The sequence below is a fragment of the Delphinus delphis genome, chromosome X (assembly GCF_949987515.2).
Source record: "Delphinus delphis chromosome X, mDelDel1.2, whole genome shotgun sequence".
NCBI classification, from domain to species: Eukaryota; Metazoa; Chordata; class Mammalia; order Artiodactyla; family Delphinidae; genus Delphinus; species Delphinus delphis.
The window spans coordinates 91,029,636-91,047,247 of NC_082704.1; the positions used below are offsets into that span (position 1 = coordinate 91,029,636).

General features: G+C 35.9%; 1 protein-coding gene across 10 annotated transcripts in view; it reads left to right on the forward strand.

The window, feature by feature from the left end:
- Positions 1 to 17,612, forward strand: part of CASK (calcium/calmodulin dependent serine protein kinase) — a 387,139-nt gene that overhangs the window by 148,248 nt on the left and 221,279 nt on the right. For all 10 annotated transcript variants that reach the window (XM_060002631.1, XM_060002636.1, XM_060002633.1 and 7 more), the window contains exon 3: positions 6,744 to 6,849. In XM_060002631.1, coding sequence (XP_059858614.1) covers positions 6,744 to 6,849 — 106 coding nt within the window. The remainder of the gene's footprint in view (positions 1 to 6,743; positions 6,850 to 17,612) is intronic.

Sequence of the window (17,612 nt, forward strand, 5' to 3'; positions counted from 1 at the left end):
TAGGACATTTTAACACCTCAGAAGATAAATATTATAAAGATCATTGAAGTGGTCACCTGTAATCTTTATTAATATCTAATTAATAAGCTAAATGAATTATAGTACTTCAATATTGATTAAGAATGACCTGGAGTTGTTTTAAATGTAAGTCCCTAGGAAATTAATGACACTTTAATTATTTACCAAACTCATCCTAATGAAGAGTGAGAAGGAAGACAAGTAGTTCTTACAGCAGTTGGCTTTATTATAATTTCCTGCTGATAGTTGTTGACAATACATCAAATATAGTGTTGAATTTAGTTTAAATTTGGTATTCAACTGGGCAGGCTGCCTTAATAGATTTATTACACTTATGAGAACTGTAAATTCTTTGGGAAATATATTACCAAAACCCCATTAATTTGTAAATGCTTAATGTAGTCAAGATTGATTTTTAACTAATATATTTGGCTATTTAAGAACAATTTACATCAGTCAAACATCCTCAGTTAATGGTATGCTCCTTATTTTCTTTATCCACCTGACAGATGAGATTTTAGGCCATAAGATTGTATTAAATTGGCAAGAATTCAAAGAAATTAGAAGCTGCTTGGATTTCTGTTTGTATGTGAAAAAAGATAATAAAAATGTGCTAGTAAAATGTGTAAAAGATCAAGGAAATAATGACTTTCCCATTAACCCAGGTTGGTGTGGTGCCCTGTCTGGGCCTCTGGTCATCCACTAGTTGAGAAGGTCAACTTTCTTGATTTATAGGAAGATGGCCTCATTAAAGCCAACCTGACCTGTATTATTGCCAAAGGCAGCTGGTATCTTTAGTCTTCAAATTGGTTATTAGTTAAAGGTTGAGCCCAGCAGCAGAATTTGACTTGGCTGCTATAATCCTTCCAAGGTTCTGCTTAGATCCCTTTCTTAAAATATCCCATGGTTATTAATTTCAGCACACCAAGGAAAAAATGTTGAATCAATAATGACTTTCATTTAGCTGTTTTGTTATTAATGTTGATTCAGATGAACACATTAATACTTGTCCTAATTATTTTATGACTAGATTAGAACATTCTTTATGTGCATTTGGAGCCTGGGCCAGCTCTTAGTGCATTTTAACTATTGAGTTTCTAACAGAAACTGGAAATTCTTTGGAAACAAATTAGAATACTTATATATTTATTAGTAAAATTATCAGTGTCTAATTTCTGATTATCACTGGTGACAGTGCAGCTGAAATATGCTGGTTCTGTAGCAGTCTTGATAGCTTCTCACCCAAGTCAGTGTTACCACATTAACACTGTTATATGATTGGATCTTAAGGGCACATATAAAAACTGCATAGCCCCAGGAGCCATTGTGGTATCATGTAGAGAGCACTGGACCTCAGTTATTAGCTGTGCTTCCTCTACTTAATACTTGTGTGATCTCAACCGCTTATGTATCTCACTAAACCTGGGGCCTCAGTTTCCTCCTTTGTAAAGTGAAACTAGATGTACCTACAGGGTTATTATAATTATTAAATGAGGACTTACAGAGGGACACTTAAAATCCCAGATATTATGCTGCATAGTCTAAGGTCATTCAATAAATTTTGAAGGGTCCAAAGGGCTGCTATACAGTGGATGTTGACTACCCTTTTTGTGTTTGGTAGATTAAGCAAGATAAAACGATTAAAAACTACCAAACAAGTAAAGGATTTAGATTAACAATAGTGAAGAAATTCCAGATTTAGTTATTAAGTGATGGATTTGGGTTGTTAAAAGCTGTAGAGTTTACTTCTATGGAAGTGCTTTTTAATAACACATCTGTTTGGACATAGACTTACAGACATAGAAAACAAACTTATGGTTACCAGAGGGGGTAACAGGGGGTATGGGGGGAAGAGATAAATTAGGAGTTTGGGATTAACATGTACACACTACTATATATAAAATAGATAAATAACAAGGACCTACTGTTTAGCACAGGGAACTATATTCAGTATCTTCTAATAACCTATAATGGAAAAGAATCTGAAAGAGAGTATATATATGTATATATTTATAACTGAATCACTTTGCTGTACACTTGAGACTAACACAACACTGTAAATTAACTATACTTCACTTTTTAAAAAAAATGGTTAAAAAAATCTGTTTAGATTCTTTTTGGAATGACTGAATGACTTTACAGATAGTTGTGTAAGAAACGCAGAAGAACTCACAATTAAGAGGATAATAATTAAAGCAAGTCAATTTATCCAGAGCTGCACCATTCTAATTTGGTAGCCAGTAGCTACATGTGGCTATTGAGCACTTGAAATACAACTTCTCCCAACTGAGATGTGCTATAAGTATAAAACACACTGGATCTCAAAGACTTAGTACAAAAAGAGAATGTAACATATTTCATTAATACTTTTTAATGTGACTATATGTTGAAATAATAATACTTTGGATATATTGGATTGCATAAAATATGTTAAAATAAATTTCACCTGTTTCTTTTTACTTTTTAATGTGGCTGCTGAAAACATTTTAATTGTATATGTGGTTTGCATTATATTTCTGTTGGATGATGCTGAACTAAATCCTTATTGAATGATTCTGTGTGAAAGCTGACTCTTAAATTTAACCTTTAAATCTCAGATATTAAGGATGAGATTGTTGCTCCAATGCTAAGAATGTCAGAAAGCATTCCTTTCCTTAGTCACATTTGTAAATACCCAACTTATTTTTGACCCCATGGTCAAATTAGCTTGCTACAGAGTCGTGGCACTCTGAAAGTGGCATCTGACTTTTAAAAGGTAGCATGAAAAATTCTCCTATTCCAAGAACAACTAATAGTAAAATGAATAATAAATACTTTTCAGGAAAATTCTTTTTAAAACAGACCGTCTGAAACGGCTTTCCTAACTCTCCCTCATTTGAGGGGCAGACTGGAAAGGTAGACCCTGGAGGACATAGTTGTTCTACTGTTGTTGGACAGCTCGAACTTCTTAGGAAACTGGTAGGAGTAGTAGTTCTCATGCCATATAGTGGGCTGATTCAATTGAAGTGTGTTTCTCAAATTTTGATCAGAAGATCTAATATTACTTTCCATATTACTAGTGCCCCTTTTAAAAGAAAATAAATTGATGAAATATAGGCACATAGTTAAATATAGGGGCACTAAACATAGAAGTAGATTATTTTTTAAATCTTTAAAAACTTCCCTGCAAAATTACAAAATGAAAAAGTACAAGGAAGAGTGGAGGAGTTACCACTCTTCCTTGTCACTATAGATAAAGTAGAACTTCAAAACAGCCATGGTAACTGTGGGTCAGGTGACTCAAAGGAATGTTCTGAGCTAGTATCTATAAGCAGCCAGATAATCACAATTGCAAATCATATTATTATATTATCACCTACTTTCGAATTCCTTCCTGGTCTGCTTCATGAGCTGATTTGTAGGAAAATACTATTTTTAGTTTGCTATATCAGCAAGGAGTTAATAGCAGTTAATACATACATCTTTAATTCACATTCACACCTAAAACAAACATTTTGAGCTTAACATTCTTGGAATCTATAGTTTGAATGCATATATGGTGCATTCATGTTTTGTAAACTGTGATTTTCTATTTGGGCTGTTTAATACACCCATATAATTGATACTTGAATTATGGAAAATGGTGCTGCAGCTATCCTAGATGTAGGCCATCTTTTGCCCTTATAAATTCAAATACATTTTTATGTTGTTAGTTTTGTGCTATTCAGTCAGTGTTCGGATTTTAGTCCCTGAAATGTCGGATCTGGTGATATTTAAATTGTTTTAATCTTTGGACGCAGGGTCCCCAGCAATCCTTCCTTCATTTTGAGGATGGGTAAAGTGATAAGAGACTAGACCAGGAGCATGTTCAGTTATATACCAAGCAGACATGTGCGTGTCAAAGAGAGGGGTCTTTAGAGCGTCCGTTTCTACTTCTGATTTTTCAGTATAACAAATGTGGCACATGACAAATGGTGAATATGGGGATTGAAACACTGTAGTTACATGAAAGGGGCAAAATTTAAAATAAACTGAAAACAGGAGAAAAGACCAGTGTTCGTTGTGGCAAACACTAAATCTCTCTTTACTTCTTGACTCCAGTGTCAGAGCACTGAATTAAAATCAGACATTTAGCAGAATAGGAAGAAATGGAAAGAGAGAAACTAAGGTGAAAACAGAAGATATGAAAAGGGTGACTTCCAGTAAAACGAGAAGCTGGAGATAAACATTAAAATGAGTACTAAAACTCCTAAGCTTTTCATAGAATCAGAAGGCAGAACAATCTTAAAGGGAGAGAAAAAACTGCAGGCATCTGATTTATGTCGTCTGGCTTTTCAGCCTGGTCCTCCAGCGCACTTGTCAAAAGCCTTCCCCATAGTTATGACTTCCCAGTGCAAAAGCCACACCTATTCACACCTCTCGTCCCCTGGAGGTGGAGACCATGTTTCATGTGTCTCTCATTTCTTCCTTCACAATGAACACTGAAGCACCTTAACCCCCTCAGCCCCACAGTGCTGCACTCCACACAGTCCTTTCACATCCATTCTCTCATTTGAATCTTGCTGCTGCCCTCTGAAGTTGTAGACTGTGTAGGTCGTGCATGACCTATCACGTCCCCCATTTCATTTGCCATAAGGAAGGCATTTTGTAGAGGTTAGCAGTCAGCCGGCAAGTAGTAGTGACAGGGGCTGGACTGGCACCAAGTTTTCCGACTCCAGATCCTATGGGATTTTCATCACTGCCATTTACAAACACACAGTGTTCTCTTTAAAACAACTGCAAAAACAAACAAATCAAACCTTCTTTGACCCTGCTATTCCTTTCTTATTACCGGGATCATGTCTAAACACACCGTGGCGTTGTGGAAGGACTGACTTTGGAGTTAGACAGGCCAAGGCTCAAAACCTACCCCTTGTAATAGCTATGTGATCTTGAACAAGTTTCAAAGTCTCAGTTTCCTCATCTGTAAAATACCTACCTCACAGGCTTGTTGGGACATTAAAAGACAATGACCAGGGATTCCCTGGTGGCGCAGTGGTTGAGAGTCCGGCTGCCGATGCAGGGGACACGGGTTCGTGCCCCGGTCTGGAAAGATCCCACATGCCGCGGAGTGGCTGGACCCGTGAGCTATGGCCGCTGAGCCTGCGCATCCGGAGCCTGTGCTCCGCAACGGGAGAGGCCACAGCAGTGAGAGGCCCGCATACTGCAAAAAAAAAAAATAATAATAATAAGACAATGACCATATTAAGTACTTAGACCAGTGAGAGATAGGATAAATCTAAATTTATTATATAATTGTCTGCATCCTGACTTTGAACCTGACCTCTCCACAGAATTTGATCTTAGAACATTTATGGTCTTTTCTGGTTGAATCTTACAGCCTTTTCTCAGCCTTCTCCAACTACCTATGCCTTAATTCCCCTTATTTCCTTGACTTTCTTAATATTGTATTATTGATTCTTCCTTTTCTGGTGGCTTCTCTTTTGTCATATTTACTGACTTCTTTTCCTCACCTATACCTTGTGTAAATTTTCTAAGGTTCCTTCTGCAGCCATTGCTCTTGTTGACAAGACTAACTTGAATTAGCAAATCAGAGAGGAGATAATGTTATCTCTTCTGCTTTGTGCAGTATATCCTTAACCTTCGTTCTTTACCTGTCTCCCTTCTATTTCCAAATATAAAAAATGTCACATTGGATTTTATTCATTGGCAAGCAGGTAAAACTCCAGCACTGTTAACACAGGAAGGCTTTAGTTATCTCGTTCCATGTAGACATGGCAAGTGATACTTATGCCTAAACTATTTTTGTGTGATGGTGATGATGATGATGATGATGATAATGATGATGAGCATGACAATGAGGATATTAACACTTTTATTTTCCAAATAGTATTGTGTAACTTACACAGTAGTCTTACCTACATTATCTGAATTTGTTCTTGAAAATAACACTGTGGGTAGTGTCCTGAATTATCCAACACATTTTATAGATGATGTAAAAAAAATTCTGACTTTGACGTTGGGAGTAGTGCCTTTTCTGTTTAACCATACTATTTTTTTGCCCCCATTCCATGTAACTTCCCTGATGTGTGTCTATAAATGCTAGATTTTAGGCTAAAGAATAAACATCATATTCTTAGACAATTTAGGGAAAACTAAGAAAAAGAAGTAAAATTCAAGACAGCAAATTGAGTTACTTATTAGCTGATCAAGAAAGAGTTATAGGGCTTCCCTGGTGGCACAGTGGTTGAGAGTCTGCCTGCCGATGCAGGGGACGTGGGTTTGTGCCGCGGTCCGGGAGGATCCCACATGCCGCGGAGCGGCTGGGCCCGTGAGCCACGGCCGCTGAGCCTGCACATCCGGAGCCTGTGCTCCACAGCGGGAGAGGCCACAACAGTGAGAGGGCCGCGTACCGCAAAAAAAAAAAAAAAGAAAGAAAAAAAAAGAAAGAGTTATAAATTTTGAAACCTGTTTACAAGAGTTTGAGGAAAGTATTTGTGCTATTTAGATTTCTTATTAATAAGAGCTGACTCTAATGTATATAGATTTAAGCTGGCAAGAAATATGAGCAAGTTATATTGTCAAAGATTTTAAAGGGCAAAAAGTTAAGCTTAGTTTGAATGGGGGATTTCATCTCTATAGTTAGAGGAGTCTTCATGTTACCATAGATCACATCCATTCATTCATCATTCACTCTGATTGTCTTTTGATCCTGCCTAACAAAATGTTATGTGTTTGTTTTGCAGATCTAAAGCGGGAAGCCAGTATCTGTCATATGCTGAAACATCCCCACATTGTAGAGTTATTGGAGACATATAGCTCAGATGGAATGCTTTACATGGTTTTTGAATTGTGAGTGTACATTCTCTTTTCCGAAGGGGCTGAAGTGGTTTTTTTTTGTTTGTTTTAGGGTTAAAGTTTTAAGCAATGTTGATCTTAGATAATGCTGACGCTTTTCTCTTAAAATTTAAAAATACTTGTGAACTCATCTGTTTAGAAAGACCTAAAGTAATAAGAATAAAAGGAATATCTCATCGTAAGGTTCACAATGGCTAAGGAAGCAAAAGTTGGGCATATTCAGTTACCCTCACAGTTTTAGCCTACTTCAGAGAAGAAGAAATAGAGTTCAGAGGAATAGGAGGTCCCAAAATATAAAGTTCTGAGTACAAGAGTCTTAGTGAAAAGGATCGGTATGGGAGTAGAGGCCTCCATGTAGCCAGCCTCTCTAGCAACTAAAAGCAAGTAATAACAGACATAACTTCCTCTTGATATAATCACCATATTGGCATATGAAGGAAATTCTGTAGACAACCATATATCTTGATTTTAGTAAGCCACTCGACATGTTTCTCACAAAATTTTTGTCAATAAGATGGAGGAATGTGAGCTAAGGATAGTATAATTGGGTAGTTTCATAGCTGGTTGGATGATTGTGTCCAAAGAGATTGTATAAAGCCTTATGGGATGGCATACTATTCTGTTCAAAATTGTAATCGGTGACTTTGATTAGGGTCTCTCACAAGGTGGTAATCAAGGCGTTGGCCAGGGCTGAAGTCATTTTAAGGCTCTGCTGGGGATGGATCTGCTTCCAAGCTCACTCACATGGTTGTTGGAAGCACACTCTCAGACTGAGGGCCTTAGTTCCTCATGTGCTGTTGGCCCAAGACCTCCCTAGGTTCCTTGTCACTGGGCTTCTCTGTAGAGCAGTTCCATGGCAGCTGGCTTCATCAGGGCCAGCAAGCAAGAGCACAAGAGTAGGAACAAGACAGACGGCAGTCTTGTAACCTAATCTCTGAAATCACACACCATCACTTCTGCCATATTCTATTAGTTAGAAATAAGTCACTAGATCCAGTCCACACACAAGGGGAAGGGATTACACAAGGATGTGAAGACCTGGAGGTGGTGATTACTGGGAGCCTTGTTAGAAGCTGCCCCCTACAGAGGGCTAGCTTAATACATTGAATATCTGACCAAATTTTAAAATATTTTACAAGTTTGTAGCAAAGGAGCTAAAACAAGGTGAAATTTAAGACCAGTTAATGTAAACTCATTCATTCACATATATAAGTGCAAGATCACTATGAACTTAATTGTAACTGCTTATATGAAAAAGATGTAAGCAATTTAGTTAGTTGTTGCAACAGCTTTAAAAGCCTTGAATGGAACCTGCAGATACCTTAATTAGAAGTGTATAGTATTCAGAACCAAGCCATAGGCCCAGTGTGCTGTGTATTGCTCACTCTCCCTGGAGTGTTCCTGGTAAGCAGGACACTGGCATGCTTCCAGAAGGGGATAGCCAGAGTGGGAAAGAGCCTAGAAATTCTGTCATAGAGTCACAGCCTTCAAAATCTTTGTCAGCAATCCTGCTAAAAGATGTTTGAAAACTGTGTACCTCCACACATATCTTTCAGTTGATATATACAAACTTTTATTATAAGGATGTAAGTTTTAGTGTTTTGTATATTTTTTAAAATATTTTTTCTTCAAAAATCTCGAGCTGTACCTTTATCTCATTCAATTTATGGAAAATGTCTGCTATGTGACCTAAATTGCAAAGCTAGTCATCATTGTCAAACTAGTCAGCCAAATCAGACTTGCTTTCTGTCAGAAAAAAATCTGACTTCATTTTTCAAATAAAATTAAAGTGCTAATAGACATCACTGTGACAGTCATCTTACTATTGATTTATAATTCTAAACTAGATAAGGTTTTGCCGTGAATATATTGTCTGCATGAAGTAAGGTGGCTCTTCCCTTCCTTTCCAAAGCTGTTTTGCTCTCACAGATGGCTCCCTCCCTCGGTAGCTTTGCATTCCCCCATTGTCTTTTTGAAATTAGGCAGGCTTTTCAGGATGGGTGAGCGGTTTGTCTTTTGAGATGGGTTCCTTTGAGTGGAGATACAGAAGAGAACTCAGCAGACCACAGACTTGTTTTCAGACAGACCAAATTATGGCAAATATAGATATGGCTTAAATGCCTTAAAAATATCCTAATACATGTATCCCCTGGAAGGGCTTTGAGTACTCCCAGAGATACCCAAGTCCCACTTTGAAGACCACTTGTCATGGAAGAGCTGTTGAAAAGATGGGGAGACTTTAGTTACCCAAGAATCTATTGATTTTCTTTTACCTCTATAAGAGTCCCCAGATGAGAAGCCCATGGCAGGTCATGATGGATGTCTTTAGTTCTTTGAAATATCGTCAAATGTAAGAGGATTATGTATTTATTCAGTGTAGGGTGAGGAGCTGTAACTATAATCAACAGGTGGCAGGTATGAATGAAGTGGCTGTCCACGAATGTAGCGGCTGTCTTACAGAGTCTACCGTTCCTCACTAGAAATGCTCAAGCTAAAGCTGGATCCATCCAAAGGTCCTGAAGAAAAGGTTTTAATTTTGGACTAGAGAGAGCCTCTAACGTCCCTTCCAATTTTAAGATAGTATAATTATTTTCATTTTATTCTTTATTCAAGAAATCTGTTTCTGTCCTTTTTTTTTTTTTTTGCGGTACACGGGCCTCTCACTGTTGTGGCCTCTCCCGTTGCGGAGCACAGGCTCCGGACACGCAGGCTCAGCGGCCATGGCTCATGGGCCCAGCCACTCCGTGGCATGTGGGATCTTCCCGTACCGGGGCACGAACCTGTGTCCCCTGCATCGGCAGGCAGACTCTCAACCACTGCACCACCAGGGAAGCCCTGTCCATATTTTTATTCACTGAGAAAACTAAAAACCAGATTTTGCCATATACTATGAAGTAATGAGCACAGAAAGCCAAATTTTAAAATTTACCTAAATTTCACATTTGCTGTCTGTTTCAAAGGGGTCTAAGTGACAGTATAGTAGAGAGAAGATGATCCTTGGTGTCATAAAACTTGGATTAGTGTCCCACCTCTGTCACTTTTACTAATTATGTGACTTTGGCCATAATCTCTTAACTTTAAAATCTTCATAAGATGAAAACTAGATGAGATAACTGTGTGAATTCACCTTATAAAGTGGTGACTTGTTCTACAGTGATAAGGTATTGTTTCCAGTGGATTTAACAGCTTAGTTTTAGTTTCTCAATGTTGAATTATATGGGATTTTTTTATATAGCTAATTTTGTGTGATTCAGTTGTGTTTGGAATAATTCATTGATGGCTATATATTGAGAATAAGACCTCATTAAAGTTGCATATTTACCGGCCCCCTAATCTCACTGTTAACCCAAATCAGTAGAACATGGCTTCCTAGTTTTTAACCTTTTATTTTGGAAATTTTCAAATAAAAGAAAATAGTATAATGAACTTCAGTGTACCTATCACTGAGCTTCAGTAGTTATCAATACTTTGCCATTCTTGTTCTATCTATCCTTTACTGTTGTCTTTTTTTCTTGGCAATTTCTAAAGCAATATCATTTCACCTATAAATACTCCTGTTTGTATTTATAAGGACTTGTGTGTGTGTGTGTGTGTGTGTGTGTGTATGTGTGTATAAAATACTGTTGTCGTATCTAGCAAAATCAACAATAACTCCTTAGTATCATGTCATAGTCAGTTAATGTTGCTTTCCCTGATTGAACATGAATTTTTAAAGGACCTATTTCTCAATTTAGAATTGTTATATTAGCTCTAGGAATCTGGAAGTAGATTATAAATTCACAGTTAAAATAGCTATTTCTCAAAAGGGCTAGAAACAATATAGAAATATAAAATTGTTCTTTTGTATTATCCTTTTTTGTAAATTTACCTTGACGGTTGTCCTTGCCCTGTTTTTTGCATTCCCTTTGATTTCCTCAGTTTAAAACAAATGAACAAACCCAAACCATACATTACTGTAAGATTTAAAGTCCTGTAGATCAAAGAGCAAAGCAGTAAGTTTGTGCATGTCTCCACCTACTGGCTAGGTAAGAGATTGCTTACATAGCTGCAATGTAGACAAGGCTACACCAGAATTTTTCTGGCAATAGATCTAATGACCCCTGGTATTCAGGGTCTCATTGCTCAGGTTATGGGTTATCTGGATCCTTTCCACAGTTTTCTGACATGACACCAATACAGAGTAGACAGGAAATGGAAAGCAAATGAGATAAGGTCAGTTGACTTTGCTGTTTGTTGGCTGCTTGGAAATAGCTCTGATAATTTTGATGGAGAAAAGGCTAGACCAAACAATATATTTGGGTTATCAGTGAGTTTCTTATTATGGTATCCATATCTTTCTTTGCCACAGACTATCTATAACCAACTCTCCCTTTTCTTCCCTAAACTGAAGTCATGAAATTATATGGCTCAATGTTGTTGCGTATCATGTTAGCAAATCCTTAGAACTAGTTGATATAAATGATTTATAAGTTTAAAGCACACTGAAATACAGAGACAGAACCAAAATTTTAGCACTGGATGAGATTAGAGCAGTAGATTTCAAAAGTTAGCATTGGAAAATCCTGAGTAGAGCTCGTTAAACCAGCATGTACCCAGGCCCCAACCCCTAGAGATTCAGTTTCAACAAATGTGGGTCCAGAAGTGAGAGGTCAAGAGATGATTGACCTTTAAAGTAGGGGTAATACTATTTCGAGACTATGTTGTCATTTTTCCCAACACACTCAGTAGTTTGTTACGAATCTGCATGTGTTTATACTATATCTATCGCTTTGGGATTATACTTAAATTAGGACTTGTCTGTAGCGGTTTGCTGTTATTTTTAAAAATAAACATTTAAAACGTAGGTTCAATTTTAAAGACAGGGCTGTGTCATGTCACACACACACACACACACCCTGCACCCCACCAAAAATTAAATGTTTATTTCTAAGTCACACATCAAAGCTTATGTTTAGTAATGTCTGATACTTGAAGTTAAGCTGCAAATCCTAAATTGGCTGGCCAAGAAATTTTAATTACCTTATTATAGAATGATTACATATACCACAGGGAGACTGTACAGTAATTAAATATGGTCTTAAAACATTTCTGACATGAAAACAATAGTTTGTATCTTTTAAAATAATATTAACAGTTTGTATTTTTGAAGCTCACAAAGGAGATAGACTGAAAGCTCTTTATTTATTTAAATTTTATTTTTAAAATTTTATTTTTAGTCTGGTGTTTATGCTCAGGGAAGGGAATGTTTGTGGAATTCATTTATACTGATAGAGTAGAACTGATTACTACTTACCAGCAAATTTGCCACTTAAGAGAAAATATATTTGTTTCATATCAAGCAAGAAAAATCTGGACTATAGCATTTTAATTTATATGAACATTTGTACATATTTTTATAGCTAATTTTATCTATTTTGATTTTTTGTTTTTATGGGTAATGATAGAAATTGCTATTCATTCATTCAGCACATATTTATTGAATCCCTACTTAAGTGCTGGGTAATAGGAAATGGTTGGGAAATACTGCTTGGTCCTAGTAAACATTAGAAACTTGATATGGTAATTCAGTAAGCTAAGATACAAGAAAGGACCTAGCTGAGTGACTGTGTAGGCCTTTGATAAATGCTAGTTGAAAGAAAACAACTTCTGTGTCATTAACTTTTTAAAATTAAACATTTCTTTTGACTTAGGTTTACCACTATACTAAATGTTTAGTTGCATTTTAGTTTTAAGAACTATGTGTCAGGGATACCCAAGACCATTCCCAGGTCTGATGATTCGTTACGAGGACTCACAGGACTCAGCATATAGGCATATTCACAGCTATGATTTATTAATAGCTAAAGGGTATAAAGCAAAATCAGCAAAAGGAGAAAGTGCATGAATTGAAGTCCAGGGGTAACAAGGCACAAGCTTCCAAGGGTCTTCTGCCAGCAAACATTTGTGACTACACATGTGAGATGTTGTCTATCAGGGAAGCTCATTAGAGACTCAGAGTGCAGGGTTTTTGTCGGGGGCTTGTCATGTAAGCACCCTCTGCCTGGTGCATACCAAATTCCAGACTCCCAGAAAGAAAGCGGGTGTTCAGGATAAATCATATTGTTTGCACAAGCAGTTTAGACACAGTGAGCCACTCTTTTCAGTTAGGAGGGGAGGAACCCCTCCAAGTTCCCAGATGCCAATCAAGAGCCAGCCTTGTAGGCAGGCCTTGCAAGCCTTTTGAGAGATAATAGTTAGGCCTGGTTAAATACTTAAATAGTTAACTCTTTTCTGCACAAACTAAAGTAGAGATCAGCAGGAGAAGGGTTTGAGTTAATAAACTCCTGGATCTGCAAACAAAATATACTTACCTATAAAGATAATTGCAGAGTTTGGGGTTTTAAAAAAACTTTTAACTGTAATTACTGTATCATTTTGATATCTATTGGGAAAAAAATGTAGGTGTCCCAATTTTTGTATAAAACAAATCCTAGATTGAGATGTTACAGTGTAGAATAGATATTAAGCTTTGAATACTTTAGGAAGCAAACTGCATCCTGACTCCTACTATCTTAGAAATGTATTTGAAGTTGTCAGTCTCGTAATTTTTTTATATATGAAAGCTCATCTTCAACCACTAAAATAATTTTGAATAAATTTATGTACATATAAAATAGGAAGAAAAGTCAGTTAACTTTCTGTTATTTAAAAGAAGTAGTTCATTTAAAATGAAAATTATAAGTTATTTTTAGAGTAATATACATTCTTTGTACAAATTTAGAAATTATGGAAAATTATAATGACAAAAATAATACCATTTGCAAAAGGTAATCACAGCGAGCATTTCAGAACATTTCCTTCTATGTATAGTCATGATCACAGTTGCACTAAATAGAGATCATTTTATATATGCAATTTTGTATCCTGATTCGTTTAGCTTAATAACTTTAAGCATTTTATTATACCATTAAATACTTTTTAGGTACAACATTTTAATGGCTGCATTAAGATGTCTGAACTATATGCATGTGCCATATTTAATATTTTCCCTAAAGTTGGACATTTACACTGTTTTCTGTTTTCTGTATTAGAAATAATGTTATGATTAATAATATTCTTGTACATAGTTACTTGTGCTCACCCCCTGATTGCCTATTTTCTCAAGATAAGTTTTTAGGAGTAGAATTACTGGATATTAGAATTAGTGTATGAATGCATACAAACATCTACATCACACATAGATTTAACCTTTTTTAATAGAATGTATTACATTTAGAAAAATGCATACACAGAACTATACAAACTTAAAGAATTATTGTAAACAGCCACGTACAACCCAAGTCAAGAAATTTTAAAACTGCCAGCACCTCAACAGCCCTCGAATTCCCCTTTCTGATCATAACCCCCTGCCTCTCTCAGAATTAACTTTACTCTAGACTTCACTTCCATGTTTTTATATCTATACCATCTAAATAGGTATCCCTGAATAGTGTAATTCAGTGTTTTCTATCTTTTTAATCTTTACTTACATGCAGTCATAGAGTATACACGTTTTTTGGTCTGTGAGAATATCCAGGTTAGTTTGATCTCCTTCACTTTGTTGCTATATAGTGTTAGTGAACAAACATTCACAAGTTATTTATTCATGTAAATGTTAATATGTATTTGGGTTGTTTCCAGATTTGGCCATTTGAACAATACTGTTGTAAACAGTCTTGTACCTGTATCCTGGTGCACCTAAGTAAACGTTCATATAGGGTGTAGACCTAGGAGTGGAATTAATAGGTTTCAGAGTATGTACAGCTTCAGTTTTCCTAGATAATACCAAGCTATTTTCTAAAGTAGATGTATAAACTGACACTTTACCAATGGTATATGCCTCTCTAAGGTGATCCAAGTCCTAGTTTTCCTGTCACTGCCCCTGTTTAAAATATTGTTGTTTGTCCTTATTCACAGTGCCTTCCTTTAATTCTCATGATTAATTACTACCTATGCTACACACCCTTGCTAACACTTGGCATTGTTGGAATTTTTGCCAGTTGGTGTGTAGTAGAATCTCCTTGTAGTTTTTCCCGATTATTCTTCCCTAATTGCCATTTAGTGACCTATCTCTTCATTCTTGTAATGGTATATTTTGATTAACAGAAGTTTGTGATTTTAATATAGTCTAATTTATCATTTTTTAATTTTATGGCCAGTGTTTTTGTATCTTGTTTAAGAAATACTTACTCCCCTGAGATTATGCAGATATTCTCCTATGTTTTATTATCCATCTGGAATTGATTTGGGGTATACTGTGAGGTAGCAGTCTAGTTTCATTTCTTCCCATATGGATATTCGATAGTCTCAGCACAATTACTGAAAACACTGCTCTGCAGTACCACTTTTGCCGTAAATCAGGCATCTGTATAGGTGTGATTGTTCTGGGCTCTATTCTGGTCCCTTGGCCTATTTGCCCGGCATTGTGCTGTTGTCTTATTTACTATGGCTTTACAGTAAGTCCTGGTAACTGATAGAGCAGGGCCTTCCACTTTGTTCTTCTTCAGACATGTCTTGAGAGCTGTACTTGTCTTTGCATTTTCCATATACATTTTAGAATCAAGTTGTCAATTTATACACACACACACATACACTTAAAAAACTGTTGGGATTTTGCCTTGAATTATTAAATCTTTATAAGCAACTTGAGAATAATTGACAGACTTCTTATTGAGTCTTCCACTTTAGGAACATGGTGTCTGTCTTCCCATTTATTTAGGTCTTTGATGTCTTTCAATAAAGTTTTATACTTTTCTCCATAGAAGTTGTGTACATTTTTTGTTAGATTCTTAGGTATTTGCTTTTAAAAGTAGATCAGTCTGGGGCTTCCCTGGCCGTCCAGTGATTAAGACTCCACGCTTCCAATGCAGGGGGCACAGGTTTGATCCCTGGTCGGGAAACTTAAGATCCCATATGCTGCATGGCACAGCCAAAAAAAAAAGGTAGATCAGTCTCTCTCTCTCTCTCTTTCCCTCCTTCCTTGTATTGACATATACTCCTATTCATCAAGCTTCATCAATTCCAATAATTTTTCTGTAGAACTGTTTGGATTTTCTGCATACCTGATCATATCATCTGTGTATGAAGAGGATTTTGTTTATTCCTTTCTAATTCTTTTACATTTTATTTCTTTCTCTAGACTTTACTGCAGTGGATAAAATATCCAGAGTAATGGTGATAGCAAATCTTTGTTTATTTCTGATCTTAGAGTTTGCTAAGCATAAATGGATGGTGAATTTTATCAAATGCTTTTTTTCTGTGTATATTGAAATGATCATATGATTTTCTTCTTTACTCTGTTAATGCAATGAATTTCATTGATTCTTTGGTTAACCACACTTGGTCATGACGTATAATCCTTATAATCCTTTTTATATATTGCTAGATTTGGTTTGCTTATATTTTGTTTAGACTTTTTACATCCATATTTGTGGGAAGATTACACTATAATTTTCTTGTACTATCTATATCACGTTTTTATGTCTAGATTATGCTAGACTCATAAAATGAATTGAGGAGTATTCTCTGTTTGTTGTTTTTCTTATGTGATTGGTAGAACTCACTTATAAACCCATCCAGGCCAGACTTCCTTATAAGAAGGGTTTTCATTTCCGATTCAGTTTCTTAAATATTTATAGGAATATTCAGGTTTTCCAGTTATTACTCTGTCACTTTTGGTGAATTGTATTTTTCTAGGAATGAGTGCATTTTATCTAAACTTTAAACAATTTTGTCGTAAAGGGGTTCATACTATCTCTACAGGATCTTTTTCATTCTTGATACTAGCAATTTATGCCTTTTTTTTCTGTCTCAGCCTTGCCAGATATTTACCAGTTTTATCAGTCTTTTAAACAGTGACTTTTAGCTTTGTAAATCCTTTTTATTGTGTGTTTATTTTCTATTTCAGTAATTTCTGTTTGTTGTTATTTCCATCCTTCTACTTTGGGTTTAATTTTCTAGGATTTATTTCCTTTTTAAATTTCAATTTTCTTGTATCCTTGGGTTTTAGATGCGTCTCTTGTTAAAGGCATACAGTTGTTTTTTTATTCTAGACTCTCAATCTTTGTCTTTTAATTGAAGCATTTATTCCATTTACATTTAATTTTAGTATATTTTGATTGACATTGTGGTCTTATGTGCTTTCTGTTTATACCACCTATTACATGTTTCTTCACCTTCCCTGATTTATTTGGATCAGTTGAATATTTTTTAATCATTTCATTTTTGTTCTATTAATTTGGAAGTTTTAGCACCCTTTGCTGAGTGTGTACCCCAGAAATTACAGTATGCCTCCCTAATTCATCAAATCCTAATATTGATGCCATTACTGTCTTCCTGAACAGTACAAGCACTGTAGAACACATTAATTCCATATAATGCAACCTTGACTTATAGGCTGTTGTTTTCATGTATTTAAATTATATTTGTGTGTATAAATGCATGTTACATGTATTTACATCACTCCAAGTTATTATTTTTATTCATTTAGATTTACCTACACACATCCTTTCTCTGTTATTTATTCTTTCAGCATCTCTAAGGTTTTATCTGGATTCATTTTCCTTGTGTCAGTCTGCTGGGTGCGAACTCCATTTGTTTCAGAATTTCCTTAGATTCCCTTTAGTGTTGAGGGATATTCACTGAGTAGAGAATTCTAGGCTGGCATTTTCTTTACATTAGATATCATTCTACTGTCTTCTGGCTTCCATTGACATTAACAATTCAGCTAGCAGTCTGTC